At 36.6% G+C, this 21,950-nt stretch overlaps 1 protein-coding gene across 1 annotated transcript in view; it reads left to right on the top strand.

The window, feature by feature from the left end:
- Window positions 1-21,950, top strand: part of LOC138161242 (solute carrier organic anion transporter family member 4C1-like) — a 139,622-nt gene that overhangs the window by 82,821 nt on the left and 34,851 nt on the right. Inside the window, exons 10-12 of the mRNA XM_069088055.1 lie at window positions 7,569-7,759; window positions 14,952-15,016; window positions 18,182-18,316. Of these exons, the coding sequence (XP_068944156.1) occupies window positions 7,569-7,759; window positions 14,952-15,016; window positions 18,182-18,316 (391 nt within the window). The remainder of the gene's footprint in view (window positions 1-7,568; window positions 7,760-14,951; window positions 15,017-18,181; window positions 18,317-21,950) is intronic.

Raw genomic sequence — 21,950 nt, 5'->3', positions numbered from 1 at the left:
GGATTTTTGGAGTGTAGTTTTTTTTTTTCAATTTACATTGTTGTAGTTACTGTATATATTTTTCTTACCTCTGCTTACTTCATTATGTACCAGTTTATAAAGATTTTTTCTGTATTTCTCCATATTCATCACATGCATCATGTGATGTATCATGTCTTTCAGATCAGTATGTTTGCTTGGATGATGAGCATATATTCATTTAAAATTACCGAGTTTTGATTCTCTTCTTCTACACTGTCCTTCACTTTTTGTATTTGCATTCCCAGTCTATTATTCTTTCTTTTGGTTTTGTGGTGAGATTTGCCATCACAGAATCCAGTTTGTTTTTTCTGTTCTTTCCATTATTTTTTCTGTGTAGGTCACAAATTCCACTTTTACAATTTTCAGTGTGTTATAACAGTATATTATTGTTCCGTCTTCTCCCCTCCTTCTACCAGGTCCTCTGTCTCATAAAGTGTTGGTTTATTTTCTTTTGTTTCACTTACTAAATCTGAAGGACATATTTCATTCCATTGTTGAATGTTTATTTGTCTGTTTTTGTTCAAGATCTTTGAGTTATTTTCTTGCTGAATCTTTGTTAATTTCAGTCTTCCTCACACTCCTCTACAGTTTTCCCCTGTTCAGTTTCTGACTCTGTCCCCTCTGGTGTTGGTGGTTTCTGTGAGGGATGGATCTTATATAAACCCAGCCTCCTCCCATGATGGCTAATTCCTGGTTTACCAGCCTAGATTTCTGCCCCAGGTGACATTTGAGTGGTCAGAACTAGCCCTGCTAGATGCTGTACTCTTTCCCTTAGCATTCTCTCTCTCTCTCTCTCTGTCTCTTTCTGACTCTGTCTCTCTCTTCTCTCTGTCTCTGTCTCTCTCTGCTCTCTCTGTCTCTGTCTCTCTGTCTCTCTGCTCTCTGTCTCTGTCTGTCTCTCTCTCTCTCTGTCTCTCTCTGTCTCTCTCTCTCTCTCTCTCTCTCTCTCTGTCTCTCTGTCTCTCTCTCGCAGTTTAGAACTTTGCCACACTGGTCCAAAGAGTTTGTCTGCTCCAGCACCTGCTCTGCTAGTGCTATGGGGTTTCAGTCGCTGGCAGGCATTTACTCTTGAGAAGCTATGGTCACCTGGCTGTCAGTCTTGACCTAGGCCAACTTCCATGGCCTGAAGCCAAGGTGTCTCTGGTATTAGAAAGAAGGTGGCATGGTGGTATGGAAATGGGTTTTATTGTAAGCCAGTGTTGGTTAATTCTAGTAGTGCTGAGTGAGCTCAGGGTCAGTGAGCATCAGTTCCTGGGTGTATGTGTGTGTGTGTGTGAGTGTGTGTGTGTGTGTGTGTGTGTGTGTGTGTTTTAATCTTCCTTTGGATTCTGGGTGTCCTAGACCATGGAGATAGTTGAAATTGCTTTATCTTTTGTACATAATTTCTATTTTGGAGAGGTTTGAGAGGTGAGAAAGATCAGAGAAAATATCTTGTCCTCCAGCTTGTTGCTCATGTGACCTGGGTTGAATGGAAACTTTTTAAAAACTGATAATAGTATCCCTGCCTATGCTCAGCGCAATTGGAGCATTTGTCCATATCCCCAGTTCCAGAAAAGACTCTAAACTCCTAGAGAGAGTTAAGCATTGGCCCTTAAAGTTCTTTCCCAATGTCTTGTACCAAAAAAATTATAATAAAATTTCATGTAGAAAAATTGAGTTGGAATCTCAAACGACAAAATAAAAGGGAAAACCATGCACGATTTCTTTGGAAGAGTTGTTAGACAGTCCTCAAATTCTCTGATTTCCATTCTCTCACTATTGGGGTCTTTCATGCCATTCCTCAGCTTTCTGACTGTCTTCATATGCAATTATAAGCCTGAGGACTGCTGATTCAGTTATATTGTTATTTCAAAAATGTTCGGGGGGCAGAGTCAAGATGGCAGACTAGAAGCAGGGCCTCCCCCCTGCTCCAGCTTCTACCTTCCCCAATCCATGTAAAAGGGGACTCTAAACAAACTTTGGAGCTGCAGAACCCACAAAATGACAAAGAGAAGCTAACCTCCCATTGAGGACAGCCCGGCAGGCCATCAGGAATCGGCCAGCTCAGCGCTCTGGGAGCCAAGCCCAGCCTCATGCCCCGGCTTTAGCCCCAGGGCAGGTCTGACCTGCCGCCAGGCTGGAGGGACTCCAGAGCAGCAGGAGCTGTGGCCCTTTCAGATTTATCAACACATAGATGTGAAGGACAAAGTGAGAGGTCAGTGCAGTCTGGACTTTGGGACCCAGTAAGAGGGAGTGTGTGGCTTTTGCCCCTGGGGTGAGAAGCCACTGAGATGCTGGCACAGCCATCCAGCGCCACGTGGCAGCTTCAGCTCCTGGCCTGCAGAGTGTAGGGGGACCAAGCACCAGTCTGAGGGATAATCGCTCTTCCTTTAACCTGCTTGGATCTGGATTGAAGTCTAGGGTGGAGGTCCTGGGGTGTGTGTCCAGCTTGCCAGAGCATGTGGAGACCTCAGAGAGGGCACCCATCTAATAGCACTGGCAGCTGAGAAAACCCCAGCGTTTGGGATGAAAACTCCCCTATCTGATGGCAGAGTCCTACTGTGGCAAAAAGCCCAGGGGTCAAGTGACTGAGGGGTGACATGACCAGGCAAAGGAAACAAAGCAGACAGAAGATTCCAACATTAGACTCCTGTTTTGGGGACAAAAAGGAGAAAAGCATGGAACAGGAAGAAGACAGTGAAGTCAGAACTCCTGCACCAAAAGCTTAAAAGGAAAATGCGAGCTGGTTACAGGCCATAGAGGACCTTAAAAAGCAGATAAGAGAAGTGGAGGAAAAATTGGGAAGAGAAATGAGAACAATGCAAGAAAATTATGAAATGAGAGTCAACAGCCTGAGGAAAATAACACCTTATAAAGTAGACTAACTCAAATGGCAAAAGAGGCTCAAACAGGCAATGAGGAGAAGAATTTCTTAAAAAGCCAAATTTGCCAGATGGAAAAAGAACCTCAAAAGCTCAATGAGGAGAATCATTGCTTCAGAATTAGATTGGAGCAAATGGAAGCTAATGACTTTATGAGAAATAACGATGCTGTTAAACAGATCCAAAAATGAAAGAACAGAAGGCAATGTGAAATATCTCATGGGAAAAACCACTGACCTGGAAAATAGATCCAGGAGAGATAATTTAAACATTATTGGACTACCTGAAAGCCATGATCAAAGTAAGAACCTAGAAATCATCCTCCAGGAACTTCTCAAAGAAAACTGCCCTGATGTTTTAGAACCAGAGGGCAAAATAGAGGTTGAAGGAATCCATCGATCACCTCCTGAAAAAGATCCCCAAAGGAAAACTCCTAGGAATATTATAGCCAGGTTCCAGAATTCCCAGATTAAGGAGAGAATATCACAAGTAGCCAGGAAGAAACAATTTGAATATTGTGGAAACACAATCAAGATAACCCAGGATCTGGCAGCTTCTATACTGAGGGATCAAAGGGAATGGAATATGATATTCTGGAGGTCAAAGGAGCTGGGATTAAAACCAAAAGTCACCTACACAGCAAAACTGAGTATCATGTTTCAGAGGAAAATATGGTCATTCAGTGGAATAGAGGACTTTCAAGCATTCTTGATGAAGAAAACCAGAGTTGAATAGAAAATTCAACATTCATATACAAGAAGCCAGAGAAGCATGAGAAGGTAAACAGGGGAAAGAAATCATAAGGAATTTATCAGAGTTGAACTATTAACATTACTACATGGAAAAACAATAATTGTAACTTATGAAACTTTTCTCAGTAGTTGAAGGGAATAGAAATATATATGTCTATAGATGAGGGTATATAGGCATATGAATACATATGTGAATGTGTGTATATATGTTTACAGGTATACATAGATAGAGGGCACAGGACCAATTTAACAGGAAGGGACGATACTTAAAAGGTAAAATTAAGAGGTGAGAGAGGAATATAATGAGAGGAGATGGAGAGAGACAGAATGGGGTAAACTGCCTCATATAGAAGAGGCAAGGGAAAATGGTTATAATGGAGGGGAAGAATAGGAAGGCAAAAGGGTCAACCTTATTCCCATTGAATTTGGCTTGAGGAGGGAATGAAATACACACTAAATAGGATATCTCACCCTACAGGAGAGTAGGGGGAGAAGGGGATGAGAGTTGGGATGATGGAAGGGAGGGCAGACTTGGGGGGAGGGAAGTTGGAAGCACCCACTTTTGAGAAGGGACAGGATTTAAGTAGAGAATAGAACAAGTGGGAGGTGGGATAGTAGGGAGGAAAATAAAGTCAGTCTTTTACAATATATCTACTATGTTATTGTTTTGCATTAGCTACACATGTACAGCCTATACTGAGCTGCTTATCTTCCCAGTAAGGGTGGGTGACAAGGGAGGAAGGGAATGAATCTGGAATTCAAAGTTTCAAAATCAAATACTCAAATATATATACTATTATTAATACTATTTTACATGCAATTGGGAAATAAGATATAAAGGCACTGGGGCATTGAAATCCACTGGAGAGGTCAAAAGGGGTATGGGAGAAAATATGGGAGAGAGCAGATTGGAGGAGGGGATATCCTGTGGGACTGCTATTTTGGGGCAGTGGGTAGGGGAAAAAACGGGGCGAAAATTTGTAACTCAAAATCTTGCAGAAATGAATGATGTAAATCAGAAGTTAATAAAGCATTTGAAAAATAAAAAAATAAATTTAAAAAAATATTCAAAACCAAACAGTTACTTCCCTATTTCATACAAATATGACTCCCTAAAATCTCAGAGGGGCATTTTTATTTTTAGGAGGCCTCTGTAAAAGCAACTGGGAGATGATTACAATTAGATGTACAAAGGCATCTAGTCCCAGCAAAGACAGAATATAAATCTATTCTTCTGAATTTGTATGTTTCTAGTGAGGATAAAATCTTTTCTGATCTCCTAAATTCAAGATTTTCAAGATCTTTTGAATGTAAACAATATTCTAAAGAGATTCCCCCAGTAGGACACCACCCCTGGAGGATTTTTTGTCATAATCTTCAACAGACATTTTTTTTTAAAAGCAATCGGGTTAAGTAACTTGCTCAGGGTTACAAGGCCAGTTATTTCTGGGTGTGGTGCTGAGTGTCTGAACCCGGGATTCGATCTCCAGGTCATCCCAACACTGGAGCCAGTACTCTTACTCACTGAGCCACCTGGCTGCCCCTAAGCAATTGGGGTTAAGTAACTTGCTCAAGGTTACACGGCCAGGTGTTTCTGGGTGGGTGCTAAGTGTCTGAGCCCAGATTCGATCTCCAAGTCATCCTGACACTGGAGCCGGTGCTCTTACTCGCTGTGCTATGTGGCCACCCCTCAACAGACATTTCTTGAGGTCACAGAGCATATTCACTCTATTCTCCTCTGAGTAGCCACAAGTAGTTTATGTTCTAATCCTGTAAGAGTGGGAAGCATCTCACAGCAAGCAACCACCATCTTTGAGAGGCATCCCCAAAAGCACTTCTAGAAGCTTAATGAACTCATTATCTTCCCTTCTTACACAGATACACCAGGGGGTGTTCTGGCAAATGTTAGCTGATTGTCCAGAAAAAAAATATATATACAAACAATACACCTTTAAGTTTAATCTACATTATTAATATTTTCCCATTACTTTCTTAGTTCTAGATAATCTGCAACACAATAAATCAAGCCTTAATTTGTAACATTTGTTGATTTCTGAGGTATAAATGTTCATACTGAAAACAAGTTTGCTTTCATGGGTCATTTCAAGATGACTCTAGCATACCCCTGAATACTATTGTAGACCTGACAGCCCAGCACTGTATTATTTCAGTTTTGATTTTTAATCATTCTTTGATCATTCAGTAGTTAACAAAAGGAGACTTACTTGGCCATAGCAGGAGAGGATACTCAGCAAGATGGTCACTAAAGGCACCTCAAGTTTCTTCAGCTAGATGCAGCTCCTTTGCTTGTTTTTCCCATTGTTTTTCACTAGCCAAGCATCAGAAAAAGCTTCTGAAGCTCCTCCAGGCTACTTTGTCCTCAGGCCACTAGGCAATTATGTCAATAGCCTTAACCTTTAGTCTCCCAAGCCAACCAAGTCTTGAGGATGGTTTCAATATCTTTTAAGGAAAGAAAATAGCCTAACTTTCATTTATTGATTTTGCTTTGTTGTTCATTCATTTAAGTCATATCTGACTCTTTTTAGAAATACATAATTGAAGAAAATCCTAAATTTCATTTAGAAGTTAGTGAAAATAAAGATGTAAGTCAAGATCCATCCAATTCATAAATTCCCTCCCCCAACTCTAAACCTATCAAGAGATTCTTTTGGTGTCTGTAGGCCTCAGATAAAGAACTTCTGATTTAGAAGAATATCTTGAATCATATAACTTAACATGCTTAAAATGAATATGTGACTTGAATATGAAAAAAATAAGCCAATGAAATAAAGTAGTTTTCACAAATTTGGTTAGAAGGAGAATTTTTAATCAAAAAAGGATACACATGATCATAAAAGATAAAATAATTTAAATTACATGAAATTAAAAAGATTTACATGGCCAAAATCAGTGTAGTTAGAATGAGAAGCAAATGTGTCAAATGGGGGAATAGAAGTTATCATCAAATATCTTTGATAATTATATACTAAAAATATCTAGGGAACTAATAAAAATATGTAAGATCAAGAGCCATTCTTCAACTGGTAAGTGGTCAGTGAGTATAAATAATCTCAAAAATTCTTGCAAACTAGTAACAACCAAATGAAAGAGTGTTCCAAATCACTAATAAAAAAAATCCCAATCAAAAATTCTCTGAAATTTTTTACCACAAATTATCAAAGCTAACAAAATATGGAAATAATTAGTGTTAGGGAGGCTATAGAAAGATAGCCACATTCATACACTTTTGATGAAACTATAAATTGGTTTTATGAATTTTATTGTTTTATGGTTTATGAATTTAAGAATTAAGTTTTTAAATGTAGCTAAAATGTTTATTTATGTTATCTTTTGACCCAGAAATACCTGTCAGTGAGGTCAAAGAAAAGGAAAAAAAAATCCATTCAAAAGATTATCCATAGCAGCCTTGTTTATGGTAGAAAAGAACTGGAAACAAAGTAGGTGTCCATTGATTGGAAAATGACTGAACAAATTATGGTTAAGGAAGATAGAAATAATGCATGTGAGGGGTGGCCAGGTGGCTCAGCGAGTAAGAGCACCGGCTCCAGTGTCGGGATGACCTGGATCAAATCTGGGCTCAGATACTCAGCACCACACCCAGAAATAACTGGCCGTGTAACCTTGAGCAAGTTACTTAACCCCTATTGCTTAAAAAAAAAAAAGAAATAATGCATGTGAAGACCTCTAATTCTGGAGAGAAAGCAAGGAGAACTAGGAGGAGAGTATGCATAATGACAAGAATATAATCAGAAAATATTAAAAAATGAAACTGGAAACTGAACATTGTTTCCTACAGACAAGAATAGTTTAGTTCTTGTATAGTTATTCATTTAATTTCACTTTTATTGTCATTAATACTAGTATACAACAGCCATGTTCATGAAAACTTTGTTTTACATTGTAATGTTCATAGGTGTATTATAACTGTTCCTGTGTGGGACAAAAGAAACGACTACTATCAACTGTGGAGGGTGATGTCATAGATGCGCAAGCTGGGAAATGTGAATCTCGATGCAAGAATTTACCCATATTCTTTGCCTTTTTCTTTGCTACTGTTGTGTTTACTTTTATGGCTGGTACCCCAATTACTGTGGCCATCCTCAGGTATGCATTTCATTTGTAGCCTTTACATATTCTATCCTAAATTTAAAAGAAATATTCATTACATTTTAAGTAGATTTAAGAATCTTGAATCATCAATCCTTTCTGTACTTTAGAACAAGTATTGTACAAAACTCGAAAGCTTCTTTATAGTTGTTTCCCATCATGAAATACATAATAACATGTCTTAATTGCTTCTTACTCATGTTGGTTGAGAACAAATCACAAATTAGCAAATACAGTAAAATTTTATTTTGATGCAATTTATAGGCTTTACAAAGTACCTGATTTATGCCAGAGGCTACGTTAAGCATTGGGTATACTTGTGTTGCACTCCCTCTCACTGTATTACTGACCCATTGCTTCTTTCAGCCGTACATCTCTTTGATGGCACCTTTTATATCTTGATATTACTAATGAGAGAATTGTTAAACAGATTTTTATAATGAGTATAGAAATAGGAAGAAAAAAGGCAGCCTTTGTCCAAAAGCAGTAATAAAACACTTTAATATGATACAAAAGTGAATGTTAAAAAAAAAAAGCAAAGCAGAGGTCTAGATGAAATATAAAAAGGTTTTTTTTATTTTTATTATATTATATATAATATACATATTACATATAATTTTACAGATAAGGAAACTAAGGTAGATAGAGATTAAGTGAATGGTTTTGAGATAGTTAAGGGTCTAAGCCTATATCTGAGGAAATTGCAAGAAGAGAAATCTTCCACCAGTAGGCGGTACCATGGAGAGAGCACTGGATGAGAAGACAGGAAGACCAGAGTTCAGATGTGGCCTGGGAAGACTGAATAATAGTGTGACCACATCACTTAACTTCTATTTGTTTCAGTCTCCTCATCTGTAAACTGGAGATAATAATAGCATGTACCTCTCAAGGTGGTTGTATCAAATGAAATAATATTTGTAAAATGCTTTAGCATAGTGCCTAGCACCTAGTAGGCTCTATTTAAATGCCAGCTCTCAAGGTGGTAGTTGTTATTGTTTTCAGTTGGTGTGGGAAGGGAGGGAGATTATGAGGGAATACTTCCTGGGTCAAGTAGCATTTAAACTGGTCCTTGAAGGAAAAGAGTTTTATTAAGCAGAAAGGAAGGAGTGGAGGTATGGGGAGGTAGGTGTAGGGAGGGAGGCTTTGGGGAGGGGCTGGCAGGTGAAAATAAATCAAGGCTAAAAGGGGCAAGGTGAGAAAGGATAACTGCTAGTAGTTCAGTTTGGCCAGAATATAGGGTATATGAGGGAGTGTAGTGAAATACATTTGAAAGGGTAGGTTGGAGCCATAATGGAGTGTCTTAAATCCTAGACTAAAGAAGTTTGATTATATTATATAAGCATTGGGGAATGACCTGGCTAGACCTGTGTGTTAGGAAAATTATTTTGGCAGCTGTACAATATATGAATCAAAGTTAAGAAAGTCTGGATACAGGGAGACCAGTTAAAAATCTCCCAATATATAATCCAGCTACAGATATTGATGACCTGAACTACACTGGTCACAGTGTGAATAATAATAATGATGATGATAATAACAATAACAATAAACAACTCAAATGTATATAGTTATTTAGAGTTTAAAAATATTTTATCATAGACCATTTTACATATGAGGAAACTAACATTTAGACAGAATAAATGACTTGCCCTAGTCACAAAAATAGGATTGTTAGAGCCTATTTTTCATAGAGATTCAGACCATATTCACTACACAATTCTGCCTTTTCATGAACAGATGGATACTTAGAGAAAAACCGTTTCCAAGAAAGAGTTTAAATGACTAGGTAACTAATTGAATGGAGGATGAGTGGAGTAGAGGGAAAGAAATAAGGGAAGAATGATGGAGGAGAAAAAAAACACAAAGATGAATCTAATGTTTGATCCTAGCTGACTATAGAAATTTCATCAATCGAAACACAGCTCATTATTACACAAATTGGGGTAGGAATAAATTAGTTATAGGCATTTCCTGGGCATCACTGCAGTGTTAGTCAACCTGACCAAAGACAGAAGCTAGAAGCAAAGGAACACATGTGTTAATATGTTAATACCTTTCTTGCTCATTGAAATTAATATGTTTATATTTCTCATCCATTTTGGGGGGCGTAAATCTCTTTAACTTCAAATCACAGCATTAAATATGCTTTATAATGATTTTTCCTTCTTTTCACTTGCTTTAAGGAGCTAAGTTTAAAGAGCAATATTTGTCCCCAGATCTTAAATTGATCAGAAATTAGCTAAAATGTGTAGAATAGTATATGTGGTCTATAAAATGCATGGTTCCCTCTTTCATGGAGATAACAGTTTCATTTGGGATAGAAAACAAACAAAAGTCAGTTTGATCCAATTATTGCAAAGCAGAGAATCAATAAATATTAAATACTATAGCAAAAACCAAATATATAATTATATTTACTAAAGACTTATTAAGTACTTACATTGTACAAGATTAGTAAAATGTAGTCCCTGTACAAGGAAAGCATTGTAAGGAAAATTATAAAGCGCCAGAAATAATAAAATTAGAATATGATAAAAAAACATTAGAGAAGTATAGAAAAAAAGCTATGATAAGGGAAAGATAATCTCCATTTGAGGATATTAATTGAATATTTTATGTAGAAAGTGAATGCAAGTTAAATCTTCAAAGAATGGGAAGAAATAAAATTTTAAATTAAAAATTTTTTAAAAGAATAGGAAGAAATAAAATTGATAGATCAGATGGTCAGAACTAAGGAAAATATTTCCAATTTAGGACATTAATGTAACAGCTCTTGGAGGCAAGTTCTATTGTAATCTCCATTTTTACAGATAAGGAAACTAAGGTAGATAGAGATTAAGTGAATTGTTTTGAGATAGTAAGGGTCTAAGCCTATATTTTATATCAGATATTCCTGACTCCAGATCCAGTGCTCTATCCATTGTACCATCTAGCTGCCTCTATGAAAAGTTTGGAGGAGAGCTGGTGTAGTTAAAAAAGTGCCTTATTGGAGTCAGAGGACCTGGTTTTAAATCCTACTTCTTGTGCTTGTTATGTCTACAACCTTACACAAATCTTCTGAGTAAGAGAAATCAGTAACTCCAAGGTTGCTATTATGGCTGACTAGAAGAATTCCATTGTTCTAGATTATAGAGATAGAAAGAACATTTGTGAAGAAGATGATGGAGATGAGATGGTTTGACCAACCCTTTTTGTGGCTGAATTGTTTTTAAAATTTTTTTTAAAGTATAGATCATTGGAGTAAGGAAGTTGATTTTTGAGGGGACATAAATAGGTATATTGAATCTCCAAGTTTATAAAAGAAGGTCTAGGATGGAGAGAAAGACTGTGAGCCAGCTCACAAACCTCCTTGAGAAAGAAGGGAATGTGCTAGGGACTGGAAAAAACCTGCCAACAGGATCAGGATAGGGTGGAGAGGATAAGATAGGATGGAATGAACCTTAGAGGAAAAAAAGATCACTAAATTAATGAGACAAGGAGAAGTCTGAAAGTAGGAGCTAGGAGTATTTTTCTTCCTGGCCCAGTCATCATTGAGTGCTGGAGGTGTGGAGCTACAGTTTCTTCTGAATAGATCCAGGATTTCCTAATTGTATGAAGAACAAAGGAGTGTGAGAAGAAGAGATCTAATAGGGAGGATATTTCTTTATCAGTAGAGATGGCAGACAGAGCAGGAAAGGGACATGGGAAGGGTCAGGCTAAAGTGAATGGAGGTAAGGGAGGCAGAGACTGGTAATAGGAAAGGGAATTTTCACCTGTACAATATTAGGCTTTTAATAATAGGTGTGCTGGCCATAGCACAGTAGATTGTCATCCAAAGGGAACAGTGCCATAAGGTCCAGCTCTGATGTTTTGATTTTTTTTCCCTTCTGAAAGAGGGCAGAGGCTCTTTGGTACTGGACTGTTCTGTGTTGTCTGATGTCAGAAGTCAGGGAAGAATAGCAATAGACTCCACGACAGTAGGTTGATGGGTGCAGAAGGCAAGGGACTTGGGAAGCTTTTTGTAGCTATTATGAGACTCGCCTAGGGTTGGTGCACTGCAGCAGTGAACAGTTCTTGCAGTCTCTCTCACCTGGCAGACTGCCTTGTGGGGTTTATTTGCTAACGCTTTACTTACAACACTGCTTTTGACTGCCTTTTTGTTTTCTGTTTATGAGGTTGGGTTAAGGGTATGGTTGTTTATTTGAGGAGAGAGACTTAGATTGGGAACATTTCCTGTTGGGTAGTAACAAAAAACAACATCCTAGAAGAACTAAAGATTATACACATCAGTTGATTTACCAGACTTAAGCAAAGGATTGTTCTGATTATTTGCAATGTCTCTAAATGCCAGAACTTTCACTCCAAACCAAGAAGCATGGAGGAACAAAAAACTCTTAGGACATCTCAGTGATCTGAGCAGGAATATGAAACAGCCCTCTCAGTTATATCTCGATGCATAGTGGCATATAAAAAATAAAGCAGTCTATTAATGTTGGGGAAATAAAGGTAGGAAGATAAGCAAATAGCCTTTTTATGTATTCATATGATAAAAAAATTATAAAACCACATGTGAAACATGTCAGTTCATTAGTGGTTTGATGTCAACTTGAAAGCACTCCCCCTAGATTTGTATTTTTTACTCTTATATGTAATGCTTTTGGCAATTACTTGGTTGAAGGCACAGATGGCATATTTATCAGATTTCCAGATGCCACAAAATTAGGTAGGATAGATAGCATAGACAGAGGACAGAAAAGATTTTGACAACTAGAACACTGGCCTAAAATTAAATCATTAGTTACAAATGCAGAACATTTCACTTGGTCTTAGAAAACCAAGTTCACAAGTGCAAGATGGGAAAGTTGTGGCAAGAAAGACTTTTCTATAAGGAAGAGCTAGAAGATTTAGTATACTACAGATCCGTCATAAGTCAGCGTTGTGGTAAGGAAGCTAATCATTCATTCAACAAACATTAAAGTTCATAAGACTGTGCTTAAGAATGGAAAGAGAAAGAAAAAGAAAAAATAATCCCAGTGTTCAAGGACCTTACCTGACAAATATATATATATATATATAAGTTACAGAGTAGATGAAAGGTCACTTTAGTGGGGAAGCTCTCCTGCAGAGGGTGGCATTTGAACTGAGTTTTGGAGAAAGCCAGGAATTTTAAGAGGAAGAGGTGAGATGGAAGAAGATTCAAGACATAAGAATGTTAATCAATCAACAAACCTTTATTCAGTCCCTAATCATGCACCAGGCCCTGTACTATGCACTGCAGATGCAAAGACAAAAATGAATTAGTCCCTGCCTTGAAGGATCTTAAATTTTTTCTAGGGAAAACAAACATTTGTACCAACAATAAATATGTATAAATATATAGAAAGTAACTATAAGGTGATTTGTGGGGGTTTGGAGTAGGCACGAGCAGCAGTGGGGCTGAGGAAGGGAGATGGTCCTTGAGCTGAGCCTTGAAGGAAGCTAAGAAGTGAGGTGGAAGCTAATAGAGGTGAGGAAATAAGACATTCCAGGCTTAGAGGACAGCTCTCCAAAGGCATGAACGCAGGAGATGAAAAGTTGTGTGTGAGGAGCAATAAGCAGGCCAATTTGACTGAATTGTAGAGGACATCAAGGATATATATGTATAATAAGTCTGAGAAGGTAGACTTAACCCAGTTGACATGAATTGGGATGACCGCCTTGCAAGTGGGAAGAAGGAGACAGATGTGAAAGATGGTGATCTTAGAGTCTGCAAAACCTTGCACACTAATAGGATATAAGGGATGAGAAGTGAGGAGTGGTTATGAACCTAGGCTAACTTGAAGAATGACAGTGCTATTAACAGAAGTAGAAGGGTTAGGGAAAGGGGTGAGTTTTGGGTTAAGAAAAATGAGTTCTTTTAGATTTGTTGAGATTTACCTACCTATGAGGCATTCAGGTGGAAATGTCTAGTAGGTAGTTGGTGATTTTGAACTGGATATATATATATATAGGTAAATATATAAGGTGAGCTAGATATTTATCTATCTATCTTTAAAGATATAAATGGATATCTTTTTAAGAGAGAGAGAGGGAAGGAGAGGAAGTGGGAGAGGGGCCTGGGAGTCACACTATCCTAGGCTGCATTAAGATTGAGACAGGCATAGTTTCTAGGATTTTGATTCTGATAGTACTCCTCCATCCTGCTTGGTCTGTGGGTGGAATTCTTTATTGGGGTCTGGATGCCACATTTAAGAACCAAAATTGGCAAGTAGGAATATGCCCAAAAGAAGATGACCAGCATGATGAAGAGGCTAGAGAACATTTATAAGATTCAATTTAAAGAACTTTTGTTTTTCTCTCAGTTACTTTTTTGCCCAAATTCTCTAATGACTGGATGTCCTATTGCATTTGTCTTATTATATATATATATAATTAATTAATTAATATATTAATTATATAATATATAATACAGTGCTATTCAGTGCCTAACCCTCCCACTCCCCTCCATACGTTGTTGTTGTTTAACTTGTTCTATTCTTTTTCCAGGGTCATAGATTAGACTTAAGTCCTCTATTATTTTTGCCATAGCTCTTATGTCCAGCTCCCAACAGTCTGCCTGTTGAGCACACCTGCCAAGGAAGCAACCAGGCAGCAGGAAGTAGAGACCCAGCTAGAGGAGCAAGACTTGAGATCACCCAGGGAGCTAGCTTGCTTGGTAGTGACCTAAGGCAGGATTTTAATCATAAAGACAACAAGACAGGGCCTTGGTTACTAGAAATGCTGTACAAGTCAGCAGAATTGGACTGATTTGTTATGGAGCTATTCAAGTATAGATTTAGGTATGCTTATTTCTCCCCTGCCAAGAAAAAAAATTCTAATTCAATATAGAATATTTCTCCACTGTCTATAATTATAAATCCTAGAACCTGGGAACAAATTCAACCTAAAGGTATGAGTTACATATTCCTGGCCATGAGGACTGGAGTGTTGGAGAAGGGAGTGGTAGGGTTGAAATAAGGGGTTCAGGAATGGGTGGAACCAGCTAGGCTACTAAACTTGGTAACATGAGCAAAAAGACTATTTTGGGCATTTTTGTTGTTCTGTAGTTCATGGGGTCTCTAAACTGATTATTCAGTGACAGAAGTAGTCTGAACAATCAGTAAAGTAACCTTCGACCTAAGGTATATTCACTGTAACTATTATTGATTGTATAATTATTATTTGCTTACAGGTGTGTGTTTGACAGACAGCATTCTCTTGCCCTGGGCGTACAATTCCTGCTTATCCGATTATTGGGTATGGGATAGATACATAGTTCTTTGTGAATTACTAATTTGTTGACTTATTCTTTTTTGTTGAGTTTATATGTCTATATATATGGGAAAGCAAATTAAATTAAAAATGATGGCATGATACAGAAACATGTGAAGGGAGAGCTTCTGTTTCAAAATTCATGAATGAATCATCTTTCAGAAAGAAAAATAAGATTTTGGCACTATCTAAATAAGAGGTATTCAAAAATTGTCATAAAGTGTAAATGATATGGTTGCTATATATTTTAAAAAGAACAGTATAGATAGTCTTTGAATTATGAGGAATTTGTGTATATGAATCAGTGGGACTAGAATATGTTTATCTACCACCATTATATGTATAACATATGTATATGTACATACATACATATGCATATGTATGTATATATATACATATGGTACAAAATAAAACTATTTTACCTAGATTTCAAATGTCAGCATCCCTTAAATTTACCTAATTTTTCTTGTGCACATGTATAAAAGGATATCTTTTATAATACAAATATTGAGGACCTTCTCATGTAACTAGAGCCAGAACCTTTATTGCCACTTCTGTGGGCATTAAGGGAATATGTTTTAAAGCTCAGAATGAGTTTTCTAATGGAAACCATATCATAAAAGAATAAAAGAGAAGTAAGAATTGAAAGAACTAGAAAAATAATAAGAGAATTTTGGCTAAGGAATCAGTATAGGAGAAAGAAAACAGCAGAAAAGGAAAGATACAATTAAATCACCAATAATGAGATTTACATATTACTTTAAAGTTTACAAAGCACTTTACACATATTATCTCATATTATTATTATGCTATTCATATATTTTATGGAGTTCTAAGTGGCTAATAAATTTCATCTTAGAAATCTCTCAGAACTGATGAACTCTGAATGCATATTGAAGCATACTTTAAAAATTTTCTTTATTGTTTTATTTTGTGTTTTCTTTTGCAACATGGCTAATGTGGAAATACATTTTGCATGACTTTCAAGTACAATCAGTGTAAATAGTTTGCCTTCTTAAGGAGATAGTAAGGTGAGAGAGAGAAAGGGACTTTAGAACTCAAAATATTTTAAAATGTTAAAAATGTACATGTAATTAAGAAATATATAATGAAATAAATAAAACATTTTTAAAGGAAATCTCTCAGAGACTGTTAGAAGCTGTACTACAGAGGGATCTTTTAACTAAATAGTCTTGAACTATCTGTAGCCCCAATATTGATACCATTCTCAACAGGTAGTTGGTTGGGTAATTGGGCAGAATCTGTATATCTCTTCTCCCCTCTGTCCTAGTAAACTAGAATAGAACCATTGAGTTTCCTCTGTAGATCTTCATGTGTATGTATATTTGTGTGTGCTTGTGCATACACACACGTATGTGCATGCATACACAGACAAATACAGAAAATCTCATTTCTAGGGTGTTCCTTGTCAACAGGAAACCTGGGGACCATAAATTTCCCTAGTACCTATAATTACATTTCTACTCTTATGATAGGTATCAAGTTGTGAGATTACTTAAGAGTTTGGGACTGTGGAAAGATCTCTCAGCCCTCAGTCTCTCCCCAAATTGATTGGAATTCTTCAGACTACTCAAAATTATTCCACCCTCTTGAGGGTCCTCTGAATTGTAGGGGATGATCTTAAGACTAGAGAGTGTCTTGTTACTGTTGTTATTCATCCTTCGTTTTCAAAGAGGACCAGTGATATCATGGGGTGATGTCTTGACTTGCTTGTGAATTGTATTTAAACCTGCCCTGAGACAAACTAGTACCTTGGAGTCTCTGTGGTACACAGAGATTTAGGCCAGGAATATCAAATGTTACTAAGTAGCAAGAATACTAAATGACATGTATGGTAGTTTTAAATTTGTTGCCCCATTTGGAGAGCTAACCCATTATATGATAAATCTTATATAAAAATTAAATGACTTCTATAATTTAAATATCAGATATGAAACATTTGGAATTTTAATAATATTTGAACAAAAATACTATTAGCTAATAACAAGTTGAACCATTTTTCTACCTTTAAAAATAAAATGAGGATTACACAATGCAGTCACAATCCTTATCTAGCAATCTCAGTGACTGATGATTTTCTGGGTAGCTAATACTTTTGTCTTAGATTATGTATTTCTCAGAGATTGTTCTCAAAGATTATTGCAGTAGTTAGGTGCTACAGTGGATAGAATGCTGGACCAGGAAGACCTGAGTTTGGATATTATGCCAGATACTTATCTGGTATTTGACTCTGCTCAAAGCAGTCAGTGTTTCTCAGCCTCACCTTCAAAGTGAGGAAAATAGCATAGTACCTACCTCATTGGGTTGTGGTAAGAACTAAATGAGATAACAAATGTGAAGTGTTTTGAAAAACCTAAAGAACCATATAAATGGTAACTGTTATTATTAGAAAAATCCGGGGCGGCTAGACAGTGCAGTGAGTAGAACATCAGCCCCGAAGTCAGGAGGACCGGAGTTCAAATTCGACCTCAGACACTTAACACAAAAAAACTAGCCATGTGACCTTGGGCAAGTCACTTAACCCCAGTTGCCCTACCTTCCCCCCTCCGAAAAAAAAAAGAAAATCCACTTCAGGTCATCTCTAAGCCTAGTCCCAAAACCGACAGTGCTCAACAGGTGTGCTCTGTTGCTGTTAACCTGCCTAACTGATCATTTGGGATCTAATAGACCCATGTTAATGATGTCAAGAAGTTTGAAATTTTTTATTGTCTAAATGTTTTATTTTGTCTATTTGTAGTTTACTCAGAGTAAATGATCTCAAGCTGAATTCGCAGAATCATAAATATGAAATAGATTCTGAGAGTTCATCTTCCAGTACCTCCACCTGTAGGCAAGATTAGATTTAAACTATCTTAAAATGAAGAGGCTTTTTACTAAATGGGAAAGCCTACAGAGAATTTTTTTCCATCAAGGGAGTCTGCTAGGTGCTGTGTGACAAAGATAAAAATCTAACAATCACAACCTTAAGGAGCTAATGTATTTCAATTTATAATATTTCTTGCTGCCCTGAAACGGCATGAAAATGTTAATGTACACTGGATGTTTGAAATATGAGTATATATTTAAATATGGTAAATATAATATGAACCTAATATGCAATCTTATCTCATGGGTTCTCATTTCTCATAGGCACCATTCCTGGACCAATGTACTTTGGGATTGCAATAGACAGTTCTTGTGTACTGTGGGACCATGATTGTGGAGTTAGAGGAGCTTGTCGAATTTATGACAACTTCAAAATGGCCTACATGCTGGTAGGAATAAGTAAGTGACCACATTTTCATACATATTAATATGTGAAAAAAACCCAACTTAAACTACCATCATATTATAAATAATCTTCCCTCAATAAAAGAATTTCTTCAATAAATATTTTCATAGATTTTTAGAATCTATGGATAAACAATAATTTGTATTCATATTTGAGGAGGTGATTGCATTGAATACACAAATAATATTTCTGATTACGTTAATGGTGCTGTCTTAATTATTTTTAAGTAATTTTTCAAATTGCTTCAAAGTAATCTTTTACATGGAGATTTGCAAGATATCTTAAATTAGCTCTGGTTGAGTGAATATAATTAGATCCTGTTTCAACTGGATTGTTTAGAATTTTACACTTGCCTTTTTATTTCTCCAATTACTTTGAAAGTCATCTGGTTTTGAGAAAATATGTTTTGCTATTAAAGAATGTCAAGATCTTAAGTTTGTCTGTGTTTGACTTTTTTCTTTATTACAAGGGAAGGCCTAGGAGAGTGGGTCAAAGGATATATAAAGAAATTATTTTTATATTAAAAACAAAAATGCATTAAAAAATTATTTAAAAAAATAAATGGTGATTTATAAGTCAACATGTCTTCTAAAACAAAATGTTTTGCAACAGGCATATATTTTTGGATTGTAACTTAATGAGGTCTTAAAATTCAAAGAAACACTGATTTAAAAGTAATAAATACCTGTTTGATGAAGAAAGTAATATAAATATAGCCAAAAATATAGTAAGAAAAAAAAAAGGTTTTTTAAGCAACCAAAAAAATGTTGGTTCATTCACAAAAATTTATGCACTTTATTCAGATGATATATATGCTCTCATACTGTCACCTAAATTCTATTTACTCTTATTAGAAGCAAAATACTAATAGACTTGCTCCTTTATAAAATCTATTCTACAGGATATTAGAAGCAGCAAAAATGTATTTCTTAATCACTTGCCATAGTTTGGTCACTTTGCTAAGCAAAGTAAAATAACAAAGTAAAAGTTATCTTAGAACATCAAAGATAAATACAGAATAGAGGGAAGGTAACCTTAAAGAGGATAGTGCTAGTGTCTGGGAGGACCAAGAAAAGCCTCCTTGAGGAGGTAAAACTAAGTCTTAAAAGAAGCAAGATCCTAAGAACCAGAGTTTGGGAGAAAGAGCATTTCAGACTTTGGAAATAGCCCAACAGGATGGAGTATTGTATGCAAGGAACAGTTAGTACTACAGTATGGGTGGATCACAGGATTTGGAAAGGGGAATAGAAGAATACTAAAATGGACCAGGTTGTAAATACCAAACAAATGATTTTATACTTGATCCTGGAGGTAATAGGGAACCATTGGAGTTTATTGAGCTGGGCTTAAAGGAAGTCACTTTGGGAAGTATGTGGAGGATGGGTTGAAGTGGGAGGACTTAAGGAAGTAGGACCAATTAAAAAGGTATTACAGGGGCAGCTAGGTGGTGCAGTGGATAGAGCACTGGCCCTGGAATTAGGAAAACCTGAGGTCAAATCCAGATCCAGACATTTGACACTATTTGTGTGGCCCTGGGCAAGTCACTTAACCCTGATTGTTGAGAGAGAGACAGAGACAGAGAGAGAGAAAAGCTTTTATAGTAGTCATTCACCCCACTTTTTGAACCAGTTGTGATATCATCTTGTTTCTCCCTTCACAACATCCCTCAAATCCGACTGCTTTTTTCCTTGTCTGAACATGTGTTCAGTTCTGAGTGATACATTTCACTGCAAGTTTTATTGTCCAAAAAAGGGTGATGAGGATGAAGAAAAGACTTTTTTTTTTAATTTTGAGTTCCAAATTCTATCCTTCCCTCCCTCTCCTTCTCCCTCCATCAGACAGCAGGCAACCCCACATGTGCAATCATATAGAACATTTCCATATTAGTAATTTTGTACAAGAAGACTTGAGGAAGGAAGGAAGGAAGGAAGGAAGGAAGGAAGGAAGGAAGGAAGGAAGGAAGGAAGGAAGGAAGGAAGGAAGGAAGGAAGGAGGAAGGAAGGAAGGAAGGAAGGAAGGAAGGAAGGAAGGAAGGAAGGAAGGAAGGAAGGAAGGAAGGAAGGAAGGAAGGAAGGAAAAATATTATGCTTCAATCTCTATTCAGACAGTATCAGTTCTTTCTCTGGAGGTATAAAACATGTTTCATCATGAGTCCTTTGGGATTGTCTTGGATCATTGTACTGCTGAAATTAGCTAAGTCATTCACAATTCTTCTTTGTACAATATTGCTGTGTGTACAACGTTCTCCTGGTTCTGCTCACTCCACTTTGTATCATTTCACATAAGTCTTTCTAAAATCATTCTGCCCTTCATTTCTTATAGCACAATATTATTCCATCACAATCATATACTACTGCTTAGGTGCCATAAAAAGAGCAGCTATAAATATATAATTATATGATAAACTATATATAACACAATATATCACATAATATAATTAACATTTTATTTAAAGTTTTGAATTCCAAATTCTATCCTTCTCTCTCCTTTTCACTTCCTAAGAAGGTAAGCAAATAGGTTATACATGTGCAATTATGTAAAACATTTCCATATTAGTCATTTTGTACAAGAAGAGTCAAAAGAAAAAAAGTGAAAATAGCATGCTTCAGTTTCTATTCAAATAATATCAGTTATTTGTCTGTAAGCAGATAATATGCTTCATCATTAGTCCTTTGGGATCATCTTGTATTATTGTATTGCTGAGAATAGCTAAATCATTCATATTTCTTCATAGAACAATGTTGCTGTTACTGTGTACATTGTTTTCCCATTTCTATTCAGTTTACTATGCATCAGTTTTTGTAAGTCTTTCCAGGTTTTTCTGAAATCATCCTGCTTGTTATTTCTTATAGCAATAATAGTATTCCATTATGGCCATATACCACAGCTTGTTTAGCCATTCCCCAATTGCTGGGCATCTCTTAGACTTCCAATTCTTAGCCACCACAAAGAGAGCTGCTATAACTGTTTTTATACAAATATGGCTTTTTCCATTTTTTTTGGATGTCTTTGGGATATAGACTTAGCAGTCAGATTGCTGGTTTAAAGGGTATGTGCAGTTTTATAACCGTTTGGACAAATTACTTTCCAGAATGGTTGTTCACAATTCCACCATGCATTAGTGTCCCAATTTTCCCACATCCCCTCCAATATAACCATGGATAGCTTTGATTTCTTTGTCTGAAAAGTGCCTATCCATATTCTTCGACCCATTTTTCAGTTGCCATCCCAGCTTTTTTGATTCCTACCTACTGGAAGAGGTACAGTTGGTCACACTCTATGTAATATAAAAGTAGACTCAGTAGGATATAATCTTCAGATTAGGGACAGGACCTACAGGTGAGAAGAGCTAGTAAATGAAAGAAACTGTATCACAGAATAGCTTATTTAAGAATGTCATGTATTTGGTATGCAGCAAATACCATATACAAGAGTGTTGAACTGCCAAAGGAAATGAGAAAAAGGTTCTGAAATATTTAAGAGGGTTTCTGTAGGTCTAGCTCCAGTATAACCATGTAAGAAAATCATTTTGACAAGTCCATGAAGAAAGGTAGATTAGAAGGCATATTCATCAAAGCAGGGTTTGGAGAATAACCCTGCAATTTGTCAGGTGGGTTGGCCACATTG

The sequence above is a fragment of the Petaurus breviceps genome, unplaced genomic scaffold (genome assembly GCF_028583685.1).
Source record: "Petaurus breviceps papuanus isolate PSGF00001 unplaced genomic scaffold, PetGlider_PUasm1.0 184, whole genome shotgun sequence".
NCBI lineage: Eukaryota > Metazoa > Chordata > Mammalia > Diprotodontia > Petauridae > Petaurus > Petaurus breviceps.
This window is presented reverse-complemented; position numbering and strand designations above follow the sequence as displayed.